Here is a 23,792-nt window from a genome sequence, read left to right as displayed (position 1 = left end):
GTGCCTTGACAGACCACCTAGCAGAACTGTGCTAAATTTATTACCAGTCGTGTGGCCTAGTTTATTCTGTTTGGGCATCATGGAAAGCAATACTCGTTGGCACACATGTCAGATAAGAGCAGTCACAGTGTATTGTGCTTTTACATCACAAACAGCCCTGCAGCACTGAGCTTCGTCATTGTGAAATGTGGTATTTACAATGCTTAGAAAGGGTAGTAAAGTTTAACATTAAGCGCCAGTAGAGGATGCTATCAGCCATCAGTGGTGAGGCGGGGCGGGGGGAGGAGTTACAAAAAAAGAGAGAAAAACTGAAATATTATTTTAAAAAATGTATCATACCAGCGGCTGCCTCGCCTCTGTCTTTCTTGCCGACGCAGGAACAGGACGCACCCAGGCTTCCAGACTCCTCTAGCCAATCACAAAGCTGCTGATAGGAGAGTCGTGATTGGTCTGAGCACCGTGGCTCAGCACTCAGTTGGAGAATGGGAGGCTGGGATATTCCTCCCCAGACTTTATATTACAGCCTGGTGGGGAACATGCACAATGAGCAGGACAGTTTGGCCGGCCTTAGAAGCAGTCATGCGCACTTGGGGAGTGCCACCACTCCTTCCCTGCTCTAAGGGCAGCCCAGCCCGCCCGGCACCTGGAGATCTGCTAGGGAAAAATAAAATGATAATAACCTGGAGTTATCATTTTATTTTTCTTGTGGGGGGCGCGACACTCCGCCTTAGAGGAGCCGCCACTGTTAAGCACTGTATAAACACAAGTTATTATTATTCAGCTAGATTGTTACGGAGCATCAAGTCCGCCCAAACTTATTGACAGTGACATTTTTTCGTAAAAAGCAACCACTGAACCCTGTGCTTTTCCTGTTACCAACACCCAAGCAGCACTAGGCTGTCTTGTGAAGGGCAGGACTCCATCCCTGATCCTTTTTACTTGTCATTCCTTTCATTGTGGAATAGGAGTATTTCCCACTACAAACAGCACCACAGAAATGGCTTTTCTCAGGAGCAGGACAACATCATACACTTTCTCTCGAGAAAGAGCAGGTCAGCCATTTACCAGCCTAGTCTGTGGCTCTATCCACATATTGCAAAGCGGCCCTAAGTGATAAATGACAATTTCATTTCAGTGAGTTGGGACTTCAGAATAGGGGCATATTGTATTCTGTGATTTGTACTTTAACTCTTCCCATTGTATGGGCTGGACTTCAAGTCCCAGAAGGCAACTTGCATTAGCCACAAAGTCAGGACAGGTTGATGATATCAGGTCTACTGGATGTGCGTCCCTGCTTGCAAATGTGTGTACAATCCTCCTACTTGTTTATATTTTCTTCTTGTACTGCACACAAATGATACTGCACATTAATATACTCCCTCGCCTGTGCACTTCTGAGCAATGTAATCATAAAGGAATAACGTTAAATGTGTTTACTTAATTTCTCGTGTGATTTTATTTAAATTATTCTCAATTTCTCATGTGTTTACTTTTCAAGAGGGGAGATACCAACTGCAAACCCTATTGCCTTCTACCCACATCCCTATGGAGAAGGTCAGGCTTGATCGCAAAGCAGGAATTTTCTTCAATATGTATACAGTTGTTTTAGAAGACTATTGCTTTTAAGTATTTTTTTTTTTTTTTAAAAGACTGCGTTAGAAAGTTTAAAGTGTTATACCATTTTTTAGAAACAATTCTCGTGGGCCACATCTCCCCCACCACAACAAGCTCCACCACAACATGCCCACCTCTTTTAGACTTCAGCAACTGCCACTGCCACCATTCCTGTGATTGCTTTTAAATAAAGCATTTTTTTAAATGCAACCAGTTTTCCTCAAAGGAAAACGGATGCGTTAAAACCAAAAAAAAAGAAACATAATTTTTATTTTTTAACATTCACAAAGGAGGACGGGGGTCGCTTCGGGGCCTCTTGCCCTTTGCAAACGGGTTACCACCTCCTTTGAGGTGTCAGTAAAGTATTACCGCATTTTAGTTGCAAAACATAAATACATACAACTATGATTCGGAATTTGGAGGTGACACCCCAAAACACCTCTTCGTGCCGAATCGTATTTGGTTGCAAACCCAAATACCAAGTTACCGAATCATATTCGGTGTTTGTACATTTAAAAAAAATGATCAGGCCATTTGCGGCCTCATAAATGTATTGTACACATGGGTCCAAGTTTTGCAAGTGTCTCTACTGCAGACACTATGCTCATCTCTTGTAAACTGGAAGAATAGTATGTATAGTTGGGCTATTTTACGTTGCTTGACCCATGTGCATGGTAGTTTACTGCAACCAGGCGAGTGATCTTCCTATGCGGGTGGACTCTAGCTGGTATGCAGGGTCGGATTGGGATTGAAAATCGGCCCGGGCACACACAAAAAATAGGCCCAATTTGCATAATGCCTTTCCTCAAATCACTGATTCAGTGTAATTGCATTAATAAAGGCTGAAAAAAATGTACGCAATAGTTTACACTAGTGAAACACACCTGAAAACAAGTGAGGCCACTTCTACTGAGGCCCCCTGCCCAGCTCAATATGTGCATACATTAATGGGCCGGCCAGCGAGACAAAGGGGGTGATACCTCTGCCTGTTGCTAAACCCAGGGTGGGGGACCAGTGGTGTTGGTGGCGGGGAGAGGTAATGAGCGCCCATCTGCCTGCAGAAAGGCCACTCAGCCACCCACTGGGCCGCTGGCTGTATTCGGAAAATAAAGACACCGTCCAAATCGGCCCCAGACTGCTCAAAAAAGCAGCCCACAGCAGGGACTCGGACACCGGCCCCTCGGGCATTGCCCGAATGCCCGCGTTACCAATCCGAGGCTGCTGGTATGCCTATATGTGCTGTGTTTATTATTGGTGATATCTGGTCGCTCTGTCCAGTCTTTTTCTGCCACTTTAGCTCTATGGTGCAAACCTCCGTGGAGATCTTTCTTTATTGCACATCCATCTTCTGATTGCTGTTTCACTTACCATGAGCATTTCACTGGTGAGAGAGTTCACCAGATCTGACACTGATGAGCGAGCGTCCGGCTTCCGGTCCGAATCCTCCTGCTGCGTCTGCCCTGGGACACCTGTTGTGCTCATTTTCCCGCTGTTAGGTAACCTGGGGGAAGAAAAGGAGGCAGTCAGTAATGGCGCGACTAGCAACCGCCCTGTCAAGATACGGCAGCCCCGGGCTGTCCATACACTCCAGACAAGCACATTTTAGCCAACAGCCTTAGTGTGACAAACAATAAACAATATATTCTACTGGGCACCTGTCAAATGTTCAAAAAACGCTGGACTTGACTGGTTTCACATAAAGGTAATGGCTTATGCAGGAAATACAAGAGACATAAACGAATGAATGATGGGAGCACGTGAGTTATATAAATATATATGTAAAGTATTATAGGTTGGATGAGTCTGGTAAGCTGGCACCAGTTGTTTTTTACAAATCTCAAATCAATAAGGACATCAAAACGGCGCATACATCTTTCTGTGAACAGGTGGGGTTTCACAAGCGTGTTTTTTGTTTAAATAAAACACAGACTTTTTGGATATATGACTGAGAAAAATAGTTAGTGGCATAGCAAGGAGTGGGCAGGGGCAGTCTGCCTTGGGCTGCACGAGTTTTGAGGGCAGCAGCCTTCCCCCTGCTTTTCACTGTGGCTGTCGTAGGGCAGTAAATGCAGGAATCGCTAGCACCCCTCAGCTCTTACATGTAACCATGTGGGGTGGCAAATGCAGCAACCCTTGACCCTGTTCAAGGCAGGTCGCTCACCGCACACTGCACAGCATCACCTGTGTGTCTGTGTCCCTGAGCCCGCTGGTGCCGCTTCTGCTGGAAATTCGAGACCCTCCTCCACCCGCGCCTCATCCCTGGTGGTTAGTGGTAGGACGTAGGTTCTGTGTGCTCGCTCTGCTCCTTTTCTCCCTGTCTGCCTTGCTGTGATTGTGCATTCTGCTCTTGTATTGTAATTGGTTTTATTCCTCCATATTCCTTTTTTGTACTGTTATTGTGCCCTTTTTGCCTTCTGTATCCTCTGCCTGTTTAAAACCTCCCGTTTTTCCCACCGCTGCGCCCCTATGCGGCCCAATCCCCTGCTCGCCTATTCGTCCCATCCCCACCTCCCAGCTGCTCCTCCCTCCCATCTCCCCTTCTTATGGCTGCTGCAAAGCCCCTGGCGTGCCTAAGGCAAGCCCATCTGCACCCGTCCACGCCTGGACCACACCCAGCGCCAGAATCCCTGGCCCCCACGAAGCCGCTACGACACCAGCACCCTCCACGCACTCAACGTTGGCCGATTACACACCTGCATCCGGGCCACCCCAAAGAGGACCCATAGACCCTTCTCCTGCCAGAACTTCAGCTACACCAGCCTCCAAACCACCACCACACCCACCGGGGTAGGTAGCAACAGCCTCCAATGCCTTCTACTCAACACCCGCTCTGCCCGCAAACAAGCCATCGAACTCTGGGACCAACTCGACTCCACCTCCCCAGACATCACCTTCCTGACGGAGACCTGGATGAACTCCTCCTCGGCACCCGACATCGCCTTAGCCATCCCTGACGGCTACAAGATCACCCACAGGGACCGCACCAACAGAACAGGAGGAGGGATCGCCATTGTCCACAGAAACACCCTCAGAATCTCGACCAGCACCGATGACACGCTTATCACCGCCGAACACCAGCACTTCCAGATCCACACTGACCCCAACACCACCCTCTGAGGAACCCTCATCTACAGACCCACCAGCCCCGACCGCAGTCCAGCGACTCCATCACCGACTTCATCAGCACACACGCTCTTGCGTCCACGGACTACATCCTCTTCGGAGACCTGAACTTCCACCTCGAGAACACCAACGACAGCAACTCCACCACCCTGCTCGCCAACCTCGCCAACCTCGGACTCAAACAGCTTGTCACGACTCCCACCCACTTCGCCGGACACACGCTCGACCCCATCTTATCAGCCAGCAACCACATCACTTTCAGCCACACCACCGAACTCCACTGGACCAACCAATGCTGCGTCCACTTCACCTTCGAGAAGCCAACCACGCACCACTGCACACAACGGGCCCCCCACCACAGCCGGAGCAAAGTCACCAAAGACCAGCAAGTCACCACCCTTGCCTGAAACCCACCAACGGACACGACCGACACCGACTTTGCCGTCCAGAACCTCAGGCAATGGATCGACGACTGCGCCAACACTCTCGCCCCAATCAAGAAACCCTCGTACAGACACACTGACAGAAAAGCCATCTGGCTCACCGCCGACCTCCAGGCATCCAAGCAGGCTCGAGAAGAAGTGGCACCACAAACAGACACCGGACAGCAACACAGCCTACAAGATCACCATCCACAGACACCACCATCTCAACCAAACCGCCAAAAGGACCTCCTTCAAAGAGCGCATTGACAACAACGCACACAACAGCAAAGAGCTCTTCAATATCGAGAAGGAACTCTCCAACCCCAGCTCCAACGACATCCTACCATCGCAAGACCTCTGCGACTTCCTAGTCCCCTTCTTCCACCGCAAGATCGCTGACATCCATGACAGCTTCAATAACCAGGCCTCCGTGACAGACACTGACACCTCAGACTCACCACCCCCCAGCCACATCAACCTCCTGCCTTCCTGGACCCATGTCAATGACGACGACACCATAAAAATCATGAACACCATCCACTACGGCTCACCATCTGACCCCTGCCCACACCACATCTTCAACCAAGCAAGCTCCACTATCGCACCCCACCTCCACAAGGTCATCAACAGCTCCTTCCCGGAGAGCTGGAAGCACGCCGAGATCAACGCCTTACTCAAGAAACCCAAGGCGGACCCCAAGACCTCAAGAATCACCCTACTCCCGTTCCCGGTGAAAGTAATCGAGAAGATCGTCAACAAGCAACTGACCTCCTTCCTTGAAGAGAACAACATCCTGGACCCATCCCAATCCGGATTCCGCAGCAACCACAGCACCGAAACAGCCCTCAACGCCGCTAACGACGACATGCTGGACAACGGAGAGATCGCGGCCCTCATCCTCCTGGACCTTTCAGCCGCCTTCGACACCGTCTGCCACCACACCTTTCGCAAACGCCTCCCAAACGCAGGGATCCACGACAAAGACCTGGACTGGACCACCTCCTTCCTCACCTGCAGAACCCAGAGTGTCCCCCTCCCCCATTCCGCTCTAAAGACACCAAGATCATCTGCGGCGTAACCCAAGGATCGGCCCACAGCCCGATGCTGTTCAACGTCTACATGGCACCTGTCACCAACATAGTCCGATCACACGACCTCAACATCATCTCATACGCCGATGACACCCAGCTGATCCTCCCCCTCACCAAGGCCCCCACCACCACCAAATCTAACCTCCACGAAGGAATGAAGGCCATTGCCGACTGGATAATGAGGAGCCTCCTGAAACTGAACTCGGACAAGACGGAGGTCCTCATCATCGGATCCACCCCCTCCGCCTGGGACAACTCATGGTGGCCAGCCGCACTGGGAGCTGCACCGACACCCACTAACCACGCTACCAACCCGGGAGTCATCCTGGACTCCACTCTGTCAATGACCTAGCAAGAGAACGCCATCTCCTCCTCCTGCTTCAACACCCTCCGCATGCTCCGCAAGATCTACAGATGGATCCCCACCGGTACTAGAAAGACAGTCACCCAGGACTACGGCAACGCTCTCTACGCAGGAACCTCAGCCAAACTCCAGAAACGACTACAACGCCAACGCACACAGGACGCCTCTGCACGTCTCATTCTCAACATCCCCCGCCACATCACAGCCCACCTGAAAGACCTGCACTGGCTCCCCGTCAACAAGAGGATCACTTTCAAGTTCCTCACCCAAGCACACAAAGCACTCCACAACACCGGGCCAGCGTACATCAACAAACTATTCACCTTCTACTCTCCGAACCGCCAGCTTCGCTCCACTGACCTCGCCCTCGCCACCATCCCCCGCATCCGCTGAGCGACCGCTGGCAGCAGATTGTTCTCTCACCTCGCCGCAAAAACCTGGAACACCCTCCCCATCTGCCTACGACAGACCCAGGACCTGCTGGCATTCAGGAGACTCCTCAAAATCTGGCTGTTCGAGCATTAGCAGCACCCCCACCCCCCAGCGCCTTGAGACCCTCACGGGTAAGTAGTAGTAGTAAGGGATTGATAGATTGATTGACCAACACAGGCGGACAAAGGTCTAGCTACGTCACTGAATACAGTTGCACCGTTTCATTTTTCAATGTGGATCTGAAGCCCGCCAGTTACATATGGACTGTATATTTTCCATAAAAAAGCTAGGAGTGGATTCGATATGTAATGAGAATTAATTAACAATTCTGATTTATGGATTACAAACATGCAATTTCCTCCGGCAACAAAGCTGGAGACTGCCTCTGCTGGTCGCCTTTTGTCCATGCTTGCGACCACGCCCCTCTTCCTTGATTGGGCCCTTCGAGCCCAAACTCCTTTGTCATGCTCTGGCCTTTTCTTTGGCGCTCTCTCGTGCCCTGCTGCTGTTGTGCCCTTTGTCTGCCGCCCGCAGGGGGCATTACCTGCCCTCCCTCTAGGGTCGGCTGTGCCTCTCGGCCGGCGGTAATATGGCTGCTTCTGCCCTCTGTTTGGAAGCTAATGTTTAAAATAAACATCCTACACAACTCACGGAAGGCCTTTATTCTGAGTGGCCCAGTAATGCTGATTGACACAGCCCTCACTTTTGAGTCTTTTGCTAAGAAGGTGGCTGATACATGTTTTGGCCTCCTGCACAGCTTCAAATCCATTCTGGGGTTCTTTGATGCCCCTATCCGTCAACTGATAGTGCAGTCGGTGGTTCAATTGTGCCTAGACTACTGTAATGGTCTTCTGCTGGGTGTTAATAAAACAGTCATGGCCAGACTCCAGCGAGTACAACATGCAGCGGCATGCACTCTTCTTGCCATACCCAGGCACTGCTGCACCTCCAATCTTCTCCGCCGTCTTCACTGGCTGCCCATTAGGCAAAGAATCCAGTTTAAAACCTTATGCACTATTCATAAGATTCTGCACAGCCAGGGGCCCCAAATCCTGCAGGAGCTCTGCACTGCCTATGTTCCTCGGCGGGCATTACCCTCCGCCAATCAATATATGCTATGCGTTCCACGAGTTCGCCGGTGCAGAGCTGGGGTAGCTCCTTTAAAGCCCAGGCCCCGCACTGTGGAACTTCACCCCTCTGGTTGCCCGCAGCACTTATGATCACTGGACATTCAGGAATGGATTAAAACCTGGCTTTTCACATCCATCTAGCTACATTCCTCCCTGCCTCCCGCTCTGCAAGCGCTGAGACGCCCTGTTGCTGGGGCAGCCGTGCGTGGTACAGGTCACCTTAACATAACATAACATGGTACCAGTAATTTGTTGCCATCAGGGCACGTGCGTGGCGTGGCAGGTGTGACTCCTTCCGCTAGGCCTGGATTTTTAGGAAAGGGCGTTTTGAATGTTGGGGCTTTGCAGTCCATCCTATAATGTTAAAAGGGGCGCAGAAATCTGAGAATACAACGTACTGCTGGCTAACAATAAATAGCAGCCTGAAGGTGCCGCCATGACATGGGGCCACTTGCAGTAACGTCTCTGCGTCACGCCTGCGTGCCTGCCATTCGAGACAGCTCTCTTCAAGCCTTCAAGAGCTGGCGCTGCTCAGGTGTGCTTTGCTTCTGTCAGGCGCAGAGGCTGACAGATTCACAACAAAACTTGGAAGGCATTGCACCAGGTTGGGTCCCCATGGGAGGCAAATAGAAGTGGAGTCAGCCTCGTTTTCGGATGCCAGATCCGCCCACGCACGCCAAACACCACGGTTCCAGTCCAATGTTTTCATTCAGCAGAGCGCAGCGCTCCGGGTACGGCGGTGTTTGTTCTCTTGGATGAAAGCAAGGGGATGAATACACCTTCAGTAACAATTTGTAAAAGAAAATCAGAGGGCTGGATACACCGTGGTGGGCATGCGGGGCCGATCTGCCAGCCCTCCGTGTCATGACAAGGGGAGCAGATGGCTCTTTGTCGCAGGGCATGACGTTTCCGGTCCTTGGCTTTACTTTCACATTTCGCTGTTTTCCGGCGTGTTGCTCCAATTAGTTCCACAGAACTGAACAAAGACTCTGACAGCCCAGGGCGGGAAAGGTGTTGTCCCGATGACGCGGCCTCATGCAGTCATGCATGTTCGGCATGGAAGTGACTGCTTCTGTCACGCCCCTGGGTGTTTGCGGCCTTTCAAGGATCCATAAGAGAGAGACCCCTCCCCCTACCTGGAGAGACGTCGCGTTGTAATCTCCATATTCGAGATACAATTCTCCTGTTCCCGCGGGGGCCCCCCTAAATCGGTTTGACCTGGGCAGTGCCTTAGCCGGAAATAATGTATGTGTTTATTGTGTGGGGCAGGAGGTGTGAGGAAGTTAGAAAAGGGCAGGGGGTGATGCAGGGTTAAAATGACGCTGAGGTGCATTAAGGGCTGATTACAAAGTCTTTTACAGGTTGCAATTGAGGCTAAGAGGAATGGACGAGCTACTGTTTGCATGACATAGACTCAGGCAGGTCCCATGGAGGAGGGGGGGTCAATAGCGAGGGGAGGGGGTCATTGGCACGCCGATCTTTGGCTCAGCTCGCCCATGCCTGAGGCTATCCCCGCCTCCCCGCCTTCACACCTCACCCCGGCAGCTGGTGACATAGCACTTATCTTTTTATGACACAGTTCACTCTGAAATCACAATTTCACACACTCCTCGTTTTAAAACCCAGAATGTTTAAAGAGAGAAGAAATAACACAGAACCGCACCCCTGCTTCAAACGCCCTGGCGTGCTGGACGTAAACAAGACTTGAATATTGAAAGGGAGGTTTGTTTTGTGGAAGGCTGTAAACATCGGCAGAGGTAGTGAAGCCTGGGCATCTACCAAGATTTCTGCATTAGTCTTAAAATAAAACAAGCATTGACAACGCCATTACATCTCACCTTTGTGAGTCCTATTGTCTTTGCCATTGTCTTTCAGCCATGTTGTAGAGCAGCATGGCTGCCGTATGGTACAGCAAGGCTAAAAATCCGTGGCGTGGCACAGAGGAGAATGGAGTTGAGTGGTGAGGAGTGGAGTGGTGTAGAGTGGAGTGGCACACAGTAGAGTGGTTTAGACTATAGTGGCAGAGAGTGGAGTGGCATCAAGAGGAATGGTATACAGTAGAGTAGCTCACAATAGACTGCTCTAGAGGAGAGTTACCTTGAGTAGAGCACGTTTCAGAGCTGGCATTGATAGGTTTTAAACAGCAGAACTATCCATAATGTTCAAAAGATCATATCAGTTTTACCTGTATGCCACCGCCCCTTTTCTTATACTTTTTTGCTTAGCTTCATGTTTAAGTGAGTGCAGCTGTGTGATTACTGGAATTCGATTGTACACGTCTCCAGTCTGCAGACAATATTACGTTCTTCCAATTAAGCCCACACTTAAAACCCTTGCCCTGACAAACACCCGCATAAATAGGACTATGCCGTTACTTAATAACCACTGAAGCCTATTGCAGCCTTGTCGCGGATATAAAGCGCTATATAAATTGTCCAGTTTATTGCAACACGGGTTCAGGCCTTCGTCAGCAGAGCTTTTTCACATGTTACATTTATTTTACAGGATCAGGTTTCAAACAACAGAGCTAACCCTAAGCTTACATGCATTTTACTGTATAATGCATCAAAGAGCAGCTGTCAATCATGGCTGCATGAACCTTACTGGCTCAAGTTTCTGGCAGAAGCGAAGCCCCTGATGCTGTATTTGTCTTGCTGGCTTACACATCAGGCATTGGAACTATCCCTTAGATAATAAGAATTATACTGGCTCTGTTGTAATCAAGGACATATTCGATTAAATGTATTCTGCCAAGCTTCAGAGAGCAGAGCCATCACTCAGGTTAGGTAGATCTTAATGGCTTGGGTTTCAGACAGGACATATGCCCCTCCAGTTACCTGTCTATAACTATCTCAAGCATCAGACAGCAGGGCCATCCGCCAGAATGCAGGGATGATACTGGCTTCCTTTTCAGACAGAAGATTTATTCTACAAGATGCTCAGAGTTCTGTATATGCAACTAGAGTTGTAGGTCATGGAGTAGCTTCAGAGCTCTTCGGTTTCCTCTACAGAGTTCTTTGGACATCAATGCAGGCATAAAGTCTATATTTCAAGTAACAGTGCCCTGTAATCCATGTCCTGCTACGCCAGAAAACTGTCCTACGTTTCCACTGTTGCCAAGTGGCATCAGACCCAGTGTGACACTTTCCGTCGGTCCAGGCTTTTCAGCTAACCCCAATTTATTTGTTCTGATTTTTTAGCTCATATTTAGAATGTCAAAAGTGGCACTACAAGCCCCAAAACACAAATATGATGCAGGCAAAGAATAAAAGCCAGGACTGGTTAAAGGTGTCCCAAATGACATCAGCCACTTGGCGACCTAAGTCACACGCATTGACATATATTTGAAGCCTAAAGACTGGAAACCGTAATTGTGTTTTAAGTCTCGTATACATAGCACATGGGCTGGGCTGCGAGATGTATTGTTTACAATTCATTCGGCTTATAACCCACCCACAGCATATTATAAATTGTTTTTTTTGTCACTCTTATGTGCAATCTTTTAATTTCTAGGCTTTCCTTCCTTTCTTTTGTTAGCCTTTCGCTGGAGCATGAACCAAGTACATGTGTTCTTCCTCGTCTTTTTCTAACCACTATTTTTTTATTTTATAAGCATTTTGGTATTATTCCTGCATGTGCAATGTGCTTTACTACTTTTAACACAGGTATTCAGCTTCCTATTTATGTTGCTTTCATCCTCTCTGTGGTCTCTATTGATGCTTCAGTTACTTACACCCACAACTGTACTAATCTACGTAACTACACCACTTCACGCTAAGCCACTTCACTATGCCACTCATCTCTACACCACTCCATTCTATGTCACTTCACTCTACTCTACGCCACTACATCCACTCTATGCTACTCTATGTCACTTAACACTGCACCACTCTACTTTGCTCTATGCCACTCCACTCTGCTCCACTTCACTCTTCTCTATTCCCCGCTATGCCACATCACTTTACGCTATATGCCTCTCTTCTATGCCACTCCACTCTACATTACACCATTCCACTCTGTGCCACTCTACGCCAACCCACTCTACTCTAAGCCACTCCACAGCACACAATGCGTCTCCACTCTATGCTATTCTGATCTGCTCCATTCCACTCTATGTTACTCTGCTCTACACCACTCTACTATATCCCTCCACTTTGCTCAACTCCGGTCTCCCCCACTCTATGGTACTCTACTCAGCGCAGCTTTACGCCATTCTAGTCTACCCCACTGTACTCTACCCTCCTCTACACCACTCCACTCAATGCCACTCCACTCTATACCAGTCTAACCTAAGCCACTCTACTCTACATCACTCTGTGCCACCCCACTCCAGTCTATGCCACTCCACTGTACGCTACTCACTCTACTCCACTTCACTTCATGCAACTCTACACAGTGCCACTTTATGGCCACTCTTTTCATTCTATTCCACCCCACTCTATACCACTCTTTTCCATGCCACTCCAGTCTACGATACTCTAGGTAACTCTCCTCTAGACCAGTCTATCCTGAGCTACTCTACTGTACACCATGCCTATTGATGCCACTCCACTCTATGCCACTCTACTCTATATCACTCTACTGTATGCCACTCCACCCTACACCACTCTATTCTCCTCTGTGCCATGCCACTGTACGCTACTCACTCTACTCCACTCCACTTTATGCAACTCCACACAGTGCCACTCTATGGCACTCCATGCCACTCCACTGTGTTTCACTCCATCTCTATGCCACTTTACTCTATGCCACTGTACTTTACAATACTCCACTCTACACCACTTTACTCCATGCCACTCCACTCTACATGACTCCATGCTATGCCACTCCAGTCTACGCTGCTCTACTCAAGGTAACTCTCCTCTAGACCAGTCTTTTCTGAGGTACTCTACTGTACACCATTCCTCTTGATGCCACTCCACTCTCTGCCACTCTAGTCTAAACCATTCTACTGTGTGCCACTCTACTCTACACCACTCCACTCCTCACCACTCTCCGCCACTGTACTCCATGCTGTCGGTGGTTTAGGCCAGTAAAACCTTAAAGTCTTGAGTTTTGAGAGTTGGGGCAAGCGACCCACTGCCCAGCAAGTGGGAGGAGGCCCTGGTGGATTACTGATACTGATGATACCAAACTCTATGCTTTCAGATAAACTGCTGTCAGGGGGCTTCTTTGATGGGATTGAAAGTTTGCTATGAAGCAGTCTTGTGGCCCTCTTGACCATTATATTACCATGCCTCGTAAACGCAGCACAAGCTGCTGTTCAGTTACAGAGCACTAATATTCAGATTTTTTTTTTAAAGAAATGGGCAAGCATTTGTTAACCTGGAAATAATTGCTTGCCCATTTATTTAAATTTTTTTAGACCTCCTTACACAATCCCCGACTCACCAAGAGCCCCCACCGCCACCCTGTAGGCATCAGGCCAGCCCTCTGTCACACCAGAGACCGTACTTTGTGACCCCTAGGCAAATGTTTGCGAGTACCCATGCTATGGACCCTCATTCCCTGGGAGTTTTTTCAAGGTGTGAGGTAATAATTCATTATTTTCTGGGCAGGACCACCAGGATTTTCCTGGAGTTCCTGAATAAAAACCACAAACATCTAAATAGGGTGGATGGTCCAGGGTAGTTCCATCAAATACCCAGTCTCTTTGGGCCATTAGTAAGGTTTCCGCTGGTAAAGTCAGTGGGGCCTGAGCAGGAGAAAACATGATGATCTCCTCGACTCTACACAGAGCAAGCATCAATTTGGCAGACAGAGTACTCCGCCACATTTGTGGTAGAGTACTCTTTCCACCAAACGCTAAATGTGGGCCTTAGTTGCCTAAAGGATACCTCTGTTGTCTAAATCTTTCACCCTGCATTTTCTGCCAGTAGTTCTGCTGTCTCAATCCTAGGTCAGTAAAATCTGTGAATTCTGAGGGATAACTTTGTTGTAAGAGGCCTGACCTCGTCATTATACAGTAATATGGGTCTACCTCAAATCTGTGCCCAGAAATTTTAAGATCTGTGGAACCTCAGGCTCTTCTCAACTGCCCGAGGCCTAGACCTGTAAGATATTTATAACTTGAGAGATAACTCTGCTGACTGAGGCCCAAACCTATAACATAAATGTAATCTGAGCGATATCAGTGCTGTGGAGGCCAGAACCTCTTTTTAAATCTGTGTAATCAAAGAAATACATATTAGTGTTCAAGGCTCAATCTGTGAGAATAAGGCAATACAGTTCATCCAAAAAACAGACTCATTTCGATTTTTTCAGGCCATTTATACCAATACCACCAATCTGTTAATTGGTTTAAGGCAACCACTACGAGAGCTTCCCTGTGTTTTGTTTTTTTTGCATTGAAAGGTGCAGAGTTTCACTAAGAAGTAGTAATACTATTTTTGATGCAGTAAATGCACAGAAAAAGACTTTCCGCAAACTTAGCACATTTTTTTTAGGTGTGCATTAGACAAGAACTTCTAATTTTACTAAAATTATCTATATATTTACTTTGGTGGGGGGGGCATTCAGACAGCCATCCTTAACAATTGGTCTGCTGTGCTATTAACCTTTTTCTTCTGCCCGCTACGCATACATCATGGGACAATGGTTAGCCCACTTCAGCCATTAAACTAACTTCACTGTGAGTGATGGTGTTCTGCTCTTTCACAGAGTGGCGTAGCTAGGGCGGGGTGGGCTGACCCGTGCGGCATGAGTTTTGGGGGCGGCGGCGGCCTCCCCCTGCTATCACCTGCCAACTCGGGGTGGCAACAAAAGCCAGAGTAAATTTTTGCCAGTACCCCGCCACCACTCTTCACTGCGGCCGGCGCTAGGTTGAAAACGCAGAAACCGCCATGGGCGTCCACAGGGCTAGCTATGCCACTGCTTTCACAAGATACACATCCACACATTCAACTTAGTTCCATTCGGTGCCAGTTACTACTTGGGCAAGGCATGCTTTTTTGAGACCATCAAATATGTTTGCTTTTAGCCTAGGATTTTTTTTTTTTTAAGGCAACGACTCAGCATTTATCCCAACAATTGCATTTTACAAAAAAAACATGACAATACAACTTAACAAACCCAAAAGGCTGGCCCCCAGTGCCAGACCTATTGTTTTTGCCATGCTTGTTTATACTTCCTGAAAATGTATTAATGAGGGTCTATGTGCGTTTGTATTGAAAGCCTAACCTTTTCCACTCCAACATTGTCATTACTTGGACGTTTTTAATAGACGTGCTCTCAGATGTCCGCTTTCTGCCCAGTGCATATGATGTTTTCTCTATTCTATCCTTTAACACCTTCACACATCGAGTTTCTGAAAATCACAGCGATTTCACGGAGCTCGGAAAAAGTCGCGATGACTTTCAAATGTAATTATTTTGTTTAACCCGCTCTGGGCACAAGAACCATTGTAAGCTGTTGAAAAGATGCGAGTCTCAGAAAATGAGAAGCAAGAAAATAATATTGGGCTCTACTGGAACAAAGACGAAAGAAAGAGGGAAATATACAGAGAGCAACACACAGGAAAGCAAAGAGAATGGAGAGGGCATGAAAGAAAAAGCAAGATAAGAGGAACACTAGAGAAGGTGGAGATAAAGAAAGAAGAAATAAAAAGAAAGAATGATGGAGGGAAGAAAGGAAGTAAGAAATCCGGAATGAGTATGGGACAAAAAGCGAGACGAATGTGGAAAAAGAAAAGCGAAGTGGATATTGAAAGAAAATGGCATAGAATTAAAATACAGAAAAAAGAAAGAAGACGATAATAGAGAAAGGACAATCAAATAGAGATACTGTGAGACACCCTGCAATACAGGCACCACCTGTGATGATATCCATGTATCTACAGGGCACAAGTCGTAAAAAAAGAAGTGTGGGGGCTGTCACCGGAAGTGACGTCACAACGGGAAGTGACGTCACGAAAGGTGCCGAGCCCCTCGTCCCAGAGAGGCCAAAGAGTGAAGTCCAGCTGTTTGGCAGGGGGGACGGCGTCCACCCGGTAAAATAAGTGGGGGGGGACGCCGTCCACCCGAGTGGTACCCCGACTCGAGCCCTGTTTATCTATGTAGGTATGTATAAAGCGCAAACACACTTCCATAGGAGATCTCCTGGCGAACAGCTGTCAGAAGGGCCACAAAGAATACTGAGCTGAGGTTGAGCCTAGATGGAGTTGTAATCAAGGAACCATTACACTTTGGGGCTTATTTAAAAGCCCATTGCGCCGCTGGTGCATGACTTTTTTTGACGCACCGGCGTTGCAGTGTGCCTGCCCATATTTACAAGGGCACGTAAAGGGGCATTCCATGGCTTTTTATGTGGGTGTTCTCATGCAACCGGACGCATTCCCAGATTGTCAACGTTTTGTAAATCTGGGAATGCGTCAGATTCCTTTGCCTCCCCAGGGGGGGTGTAAGCGAGGTGCAATGAGGAGAAATACCTTTATTTCTCCTCTGTTGTCCTTTTTCTATGTGTGCTTCACCTCTAGTGATTGTTTTTGTGCACATAGTTCTCCCTACCAGCACAAAAACAATCACTCCTACAACACAGACACCCTTGCACCATGACGGAGGATGCCGGTGTTGGCCCATGGCAGCCCATTGTGCACCAGCGTAGGAGGAAAGGACAGGTACGCACTGTATCTTTTAGATACAGCACATTCCTGACCTTTTCTTTTGACACACAACAGCGCAGCAGGAAGGCTTGCTGCACTGCCATGCGTTAAGATATTGTAAATGAGGATCTTTCAGGCTAAGTGGGCTTGTAGGAAGGGTCTTTAAGGGTGCCTGTCAGCAGTGTTCCATTGGATACACTGGAGTAATCTCCAATGCAACACCAGTAAACAGATGTCTTGGTTTTTGACACCCTCCCCCTTCTGGGGATGGTGAATTTTGCCCCAGCTCGGCCCCTTTGTCTTCAGCACCTACCACAGTGGTTCGTAATCTTGGGGTGAGGTTTGACAGATATTTGTCTTTTAAATAACAGGTGGAGAGTGTAGTTGGGTCCTGTTTCGATCTTTTGATTTCTGAGGACATTTTTGTACCTGCCTCCTTTGTCATCTCAGAAGAGAGCAGTCTATGCCCTACTACATCTAAGCTGGACTATGCCAGCGCTCTACACTGGAGTCTCCCTCTGTACCTACTCAAACATTTGCAGTTGGTACAGAATGCTGCAGCATACCATTGCTTATCATCTCGAGAAACACTTCAACTTGTACCCATCTCAAGGATTTGCACTAGCTGCCTGCACGGGAGAGAGTGATGTTTAAGAGCTTGGTGCTGGCCCATACAGCTTTCTATGGCCTAGGCCCCTGCTATCCTACAATTAGACTCTCACATTATCATCCCCTGAGGAAGAAACGAGGAGGCATCTCCTTCTCCACATTGGCAGCTGCAGGGTAGAATGCCCTTTCTTTGCCTCTGCGTGCGATTAAGGATGAAGGCTCCTTCAAACGTGGCTGTTAACCACGCTTTTTGTTCTGCACTCGCATTTGTGAGCCGATGTACTGTTAGCGCTCTGACACTCTACTAGGTAGCCGCGCACTTTATAGGTGCCACTTTGATTTTATTTGATTTATCTGCATGTAGTGATGCTTACTGTCAGCTTTCTAGCCATGTGATAAGCATAGAGCCACCCTTGCATATATGACCTTAGAAAAAGTGCCCACATGCGTATCATGCCCCCCAGGTTACCCCAGTCAGACCCAAAGGACAGATACTTAGTCCCGTCTTCCTTCTCCCACTGTCCAGGAGTTACCTCACCAGCTAACACTGAAGGTTACACAGGGAATACCACCAGACTGTGTAAGGACTTCAGTTCACTTCACACAGACCGGATATTTGACAAAGAATTTTGCCTTTACCTACACGGGAGCAAATACGTATCAAGAGACTACCCAGGAGGAAATTTAGCAACAAACACCCCAGACCATCTGCACACACCCAATATACCGAATATTAATCACAGCAAAAGCTCATCCTGCTCTGAAGACAAACTGGTAGTATGGAGAGCGCAGCTGAAATCCACAACCTTTCCTGTGGAGTCCCGGCTGAGACACCGCATATGCGATACACACTGCTATCCCTGAATATTAGATGTAAACACATTTAGAATGTGGACGAGTGTGCCTCTGCAGTATCAGTGACCTGTCCAAAGAAGGCATGAAAGAGCTGAAATTGAATCATACATTCAAAGCTGGGTAAGAGATGATGTAGAAAGATATGTGAGGTAGGGCGAGCAGTAAAATAAACAGAGAAATCTGAGGTAGCCAGAAGGAAAGATAAATATGTAGGTAGAGAAAGAGAGGAAGGGGTAAACATAAGATCTTAAGAGTGCCATACAGAGGTAGCTAGAGTTAGGGAGAAGGGACTGTAAAGAGAAGCAGAAGAGTACAGTATTCCGAGGAGTGAAGTAGAGACTTGGTAATGTACACATAGCGATGCAAAGATGTATAGAAAACAGGTGAGGTAAAGATAGTGGTGATGAAGAGAGAAAGGTAGAGAGAAAGTAGTAAAAGGTAGACAGAGGAACGTGGTATAGAGTCTAAAGAGGAAGTTGAGAGACACACCTGAAAGTGGAAGAGAGGTGAGGTTTATAGAAAGGTAGAGTCGCGAGAGATAGAGACAGTGAGGTATAAAGAATAAGGTTAAAAGAGAGATAGTTGCCATTGAGGGGGTGAGTTGAAATAGAGAAGGATGCCTAGACGTAGGTATGTGTTTGTGAGCAAGAGAGAGTGTGTGCGAGAGAGGCCTGGACTGAAGATACTGGGTGTCAGTCATTTTCCAGGTGGGCTGACAGAGTGGGGGCTGGTTTCACTGATGGTAGGGGCTGGATTTTTTGCTGTTGAAGAGCTGGTTTTGCTCCAGCTTGCAGCACTTTGTCGCAGGGACATCTTAAGGATTTTGGGGGCCCTGGCCAAACGTATTTTGGGGGCCCCTGTTTGGAACAGTATGAATTTATGATCCAGTTTCAGCTCTTTCATGCCCTCTTTGGCCAGGCCACTGATAGTCCCCAGGCACACCTGTCCAAATTCTAAATGTGTTTACATCTAATATTCAGAGATAGTAATGTGTGTGTTCAATATTGTAACACATTAGCAGTTCACTAATATTATTGCAAATAATCTCTGTGACAGCCTCCCATTTCTCAAAATGCGAGGTCCTGCTTTGCTCTGAAAGAAACTTTTTTATGATAGTTGCATGAACATAAACACAACATTTCTCTGCAAAATGTCTGTATTAGACTCTCACACATCACCCATGTTAAAAATAAAGTAAAAGTATAATGATATTTAAAGCAATCTATTTAAAAGTATTTAAGATCATCAGGGCAACACTCTCTGCAGTTCAGAGCTGGCTGTATCAGCGGGCCCCTGAAAAGCTGAGGACCTGGGCCAGAGCCCACTTTCTCAATGCCTTAAAACGGCTGTGCTTTCGTGCTTAATAATAAACAATTCAAAATAAATTGTTTTGGAGCAGTGTTTTGCATTAGGTTGGTATCTGTTTCCTGCAGTGTTGCCATGAGTATTGCTGACCTTCAAGGCTTTGGTGGGGAATGGGTGTGGAGGGGTCTGCTGTTGCTTGGCTCAGAGACTGCAGTACATACATGATAAAGTCTCTTCAAAATTGAAGTGGCAGTGTAATTCTTTAGAATGTGACCTTTGCAAATCATTTCAGTTGAGAACATTAAATTATACCTTTGCATTAAGTGGCAATTGTTAGAAATGACAGATTCTAATCATGAACGTGAAAACATTCTTGCCCCCACCACTGCTCTATCGACAATGCTATTAGTGAACCAAGGGGAAATCTGTCTTTTGTCCCATATACGTGGCCTAGGATGTTACTGTAGATGGAATAACATTTAGCTTTTTGATTTTGTGCAGTGCACACCCCAAACTGATGCATTTCAAGGTGATCTCATGTGATGATGAAGGAAATGGAGGCATTGAGAAAAAAATACCTGCCTAGGATCACACACTTTGGTCACATGAAGGCTTCGATTGATGGAAGTATTTGTGCAATTAAGCCACTACATGGTTGCCTCATTTAAATTCTCTCCCATTTTATGGCAAAGCCGAATGCTCTGCGTTTAATTCTTTAAGGGGCTACAACAGTATACTGTGTAAAAACACATCCAGTCTATGCACGTATCATATGGACTGGTGACAGAAGTGTTTGGGGAGGGTGATCGTTTAATGTGGAAGCTATCATGAAAACCATCGCACCAACCCTTGGTCTGTGCATTGAATCTGTTTGTTCTACAAAGCTAAAATTATTTTTTCATTTTCTTCCATTATTGCATGAATTCACCCACCCTCATTCATCCACCCTCTTCTCTCCATGCAGCTATTCATTCATTGAGTCAAACGACCCACCAATCTCCATACATCCATTCAAAGATTGGACATTGTTCGATAATAAATGTTTTGTAAAATCTGCCATATTTGCAAGTTCTTGGGGGAGAAGCCCTCCAAACCCCTTTGCATTGGCTGGGCTTGCTCATTGCTCTCCCCTCCATACATGCACTGTGGTGGGATTGTCTGAATAAAATTTACCACCGCTGCTTTTGGTTCTGAGTTTGGCCCTGGAGAGAGGAGTTGATGATAGTGAAAAAAGAGGTAGAGGTAGGGAAAAACAGGTAGCTGATAAGAAGGAAGATATTTAGAGAGGTGAATGGAAGGGGAACAGATGTAGGGAAAGGAAAGGTGGAAAGGGAGGTAGTAAACTAATGGCTAAGTAAACTGAGATGTAGATAGTGAGCAATGGAGTAGAACGAGGTGAGGTAGTGAGGGAAATGTGAGGCAGAAAAAGAAGTGAGATAGAGAGGCGAGAGGGGAGTGGTGAGTGGTGAGGTAAGGAAAGGTCTGTGAGAGAGATAGGGAAGTAAGATAGTAGAGTCACGGAATGAGGTGAGGTAAAGATAGAGATGAGGTTGTGTGAGAAGTGAAGTAGATGGATAAAATATGCAGGGAGGCCAGATGGAAAAAGAGTAGCAGGTTTCAAAGAGAGGGATGAGGTAGAGAGAGGAAATCGAGAGTGATAGATATAGATTGAGGCACAATGAATGATACAGTGAGGGAGGAGAGTGAGGTAAAGAAAGAAGAAGTTGAGTGAAAACTATTGGGTATACTGAGAGAGAAGTGAGGTAGACAATGGTGAGGTAGAGAACGCTGGGATAGAGAGAGAAGTTGAAGGTACATAGAGAGTAGAGAGAGAGGGACAGAGATTAAGGGAGAGAGAGAGTTAAGGCTAGGAAGGCACATATAGGGGAAGATTTATTATTTTTAGCAACCATAGTTTCTATACTGCATGGCGCAATGCAATAGGTTTTGCCTTTGGGAAGGTACTATTGGCTTTGCCAATGGTTTTTAGAAATGCTGTGTAGCATGGTTAAAGACTAAACAAACAAAAAAAAGAAGCTATGATGCAGCCACAGAGGCTGTGTCATTTTGTAGGCGGGTGCACCACGCATACATGCGATAAAAAAACTTAATGTTTTATTAAAAAAAAATATATTTACTGATCCAAGTTGGATTAGCAAATTAAAAAAAAAAATAGTGCCAAAGCGATTTAAAAAAAGAAAGTGGGAGTGGAGAAGCAACATAGAGAGCGGGTATGGAAGCAACACGGAGGATGCTGGTGGTTGGAAGGATCATGGTGGATGGGGTTGGAAGCAACACAGAGGGTGGCAGGAGACGTACACAACACTGGTGAGAGAGAGCAATATGGAGCACGGGCACAGAAGGACACGGGTGAGACGGCATAATGTGTAATGGGTAGAAGCACATGCTGATGGAAAAGCACACAAGGGAAGCACAACATGGATGGTAGGGTGACAAACGGGCATGGGTGCAATTTCAGGATGCTGAGTGTAAAAATTGAGGACAAAGGATCGAAATTCAGCACAAAAATTCAGAATAGAAGGGCAAAATTCAGGACAAAAGTTAATTTTAAAGACAAATCAGAGGAGGTTGCGCAATAGTATATAAGTAAATAGACAAACAACATAAGTTCAAGTCAAAATAAGTTTATAGTAGGTTGAGACAATTGTGCACATCAAGATTTGATGTTATGTGTGCAGTTTTGAGCAACTGTGCTGGTATTGTTGCGGGATTTCATATGATCCTAATCTATTTATGTGGTTACTGCACTGGGTTGCGAGTGGCCAACTTTATGTGTCAGATTGCATGTCTGTGCAGCTGGTAATGACTGGTTGTTGCATAAGGACCTGAGCTACAGACTTCTGAGCTGGTGGGTCCTAGGTTCAAGTCTCGTCATTGGCGTCAACATCCTGGGATTCCGGGCAAATCACTTAATTTCTCTGTCCCTACAATTCAGTGCCTTGAAACCCTCAGAGGTGATTTGCTGCACTTTAAAAAACATGGATTTAGGTGCTGGTACAGGACTAAGTGATGGGTAAGATCCATAGCAGACATGTCTGGTGAGGGTAAGAGCATTAGGCAGGAAAAGGTAGTTATTAACCAGCCTCCATAGGGCTATACTTGGTTGCAGCCTGCAGAGTGTTGTGGCATTATTGTGGGGCAGAACGGTAGGATAGGAGTTGACATTAATATATAATGCCCTGGTTAGCCATATATCAGCCCTCCTTATTTTACCTGTATATGGAAAATAGTATACTGATTGGGTTGTTTCATTTATGTGAGCTGTAAACTGCAGTTTCTCATTGATGTACAGAAGTGTGCTACAGGCTATAAACTGTATACGTTGTTGTCCAGACTTACATTTTGTCTTGGATCTCGTACGGTGCTATACGTTGTTGTCCAGACTTACATTTTGTCTTGGATCTCGTACGGTGCTACGCTGTCTTTTGGCTAAGGTCCCACTACACAAAAGCCATATACATACACACAGACGGACAGAAAATCACTGTGTGTTAAGAAAATGCTATTTTTCAAAGAATGGGGGGCAATTCCATCCATGATTCCAGCCCGGAGCAGTTGTCTGGCAGGTCACAGTGCGGCACTAGGAGATACTGGTATTAGAGCACATCGACCATGTTAAGTAGGCATTTCTACTTGTGCTCTCTGTTTTCCAATAACTGGAAATGTTGAAATACATCTTTTATAGAAACACTGATTACAATAAAGTTAAATCCCTCCATTTATAGACTATGCCTTCCTACCAGCCCTCCCACAATCAGTGGCTGAAGTGCTTTTACCTCAGGGCCTGGGGCTCTGCAAAGGCTGCAGGAATGAAAGCTACACCCCTGACAGGGCTGGATTTAGTGCTGGTGCCAGATGGTGTGAGAATATTTGTTGTGCCCCACTCCACCAAGGACCTCCTTCTCCAAGGATTCATCTCTGCATAGACCTGCTCTGATGCGTGATAAATTTTTATTAAACTGCTACTCATTCCAAGTATGTAGGGTACAGTAGGGTGTTGCAGTGTGTTGTATTGCAGACATATTATACAGACATATGGCTTATATAAGTGTGTAAACAAATATATAGGACATGTAACTTGAGACCAGGGCCACTGGAATTATTCAAATGTCTGGCTGCTGCAATTTTCGCATAATTATAGATTTGCTGCATTTGCCACATAATCCATCATCTGCCACATATACTGCAGATTTGAGCTCAAATGAAACAAAAGTTATTAAAAAC

At 46.8% G+C, this 23,792-nt stretch overlaps 1 protein-coding gene across 2 annotated transcripts in view; it reads right to left on the bottom strand.

The window, feature by feature from the left end:
• Nucleotides 1-23,792, bottom strand: part of SYT7 (synaptotagmin 7) — an 812,643-nt gene that overhangs the window by 198,819 nt on the left and 590,032 nt on the right. For both annotated transcript variants that reach the window (XM_078680615.1, XM_078680614.1), the window contains one exon: nucleotides 2,983-3,115. In XM_078680615.1, coding sequence (XP_078536741.1) covers nucleotides 2,983-3,115 — 133 coding nt within the window. The remainder of the gene's footprint in view (nucleotides 1-2,982; nucleotides 3,116-23,792) is intronic.

This window comes from Lissotriton helveticus, chromosome 3_1, assembly GCF_964261635.1.
Source record: "Lissotriton helveticus chromosome 3_1, aLisHel1.1, whole genome shotgun sequence".
NCBI classification, from domain to species: Eukaryota; Metazoa; Chordata; class Amphibia; order Caudata; family Salamandridae; genus Lissotriton; species Lissotriton helveticus.
Note: the sequence above shows the minus strand (reverse complement) of the source record. Positions and strands in the feature narration are given on the sequence as shown.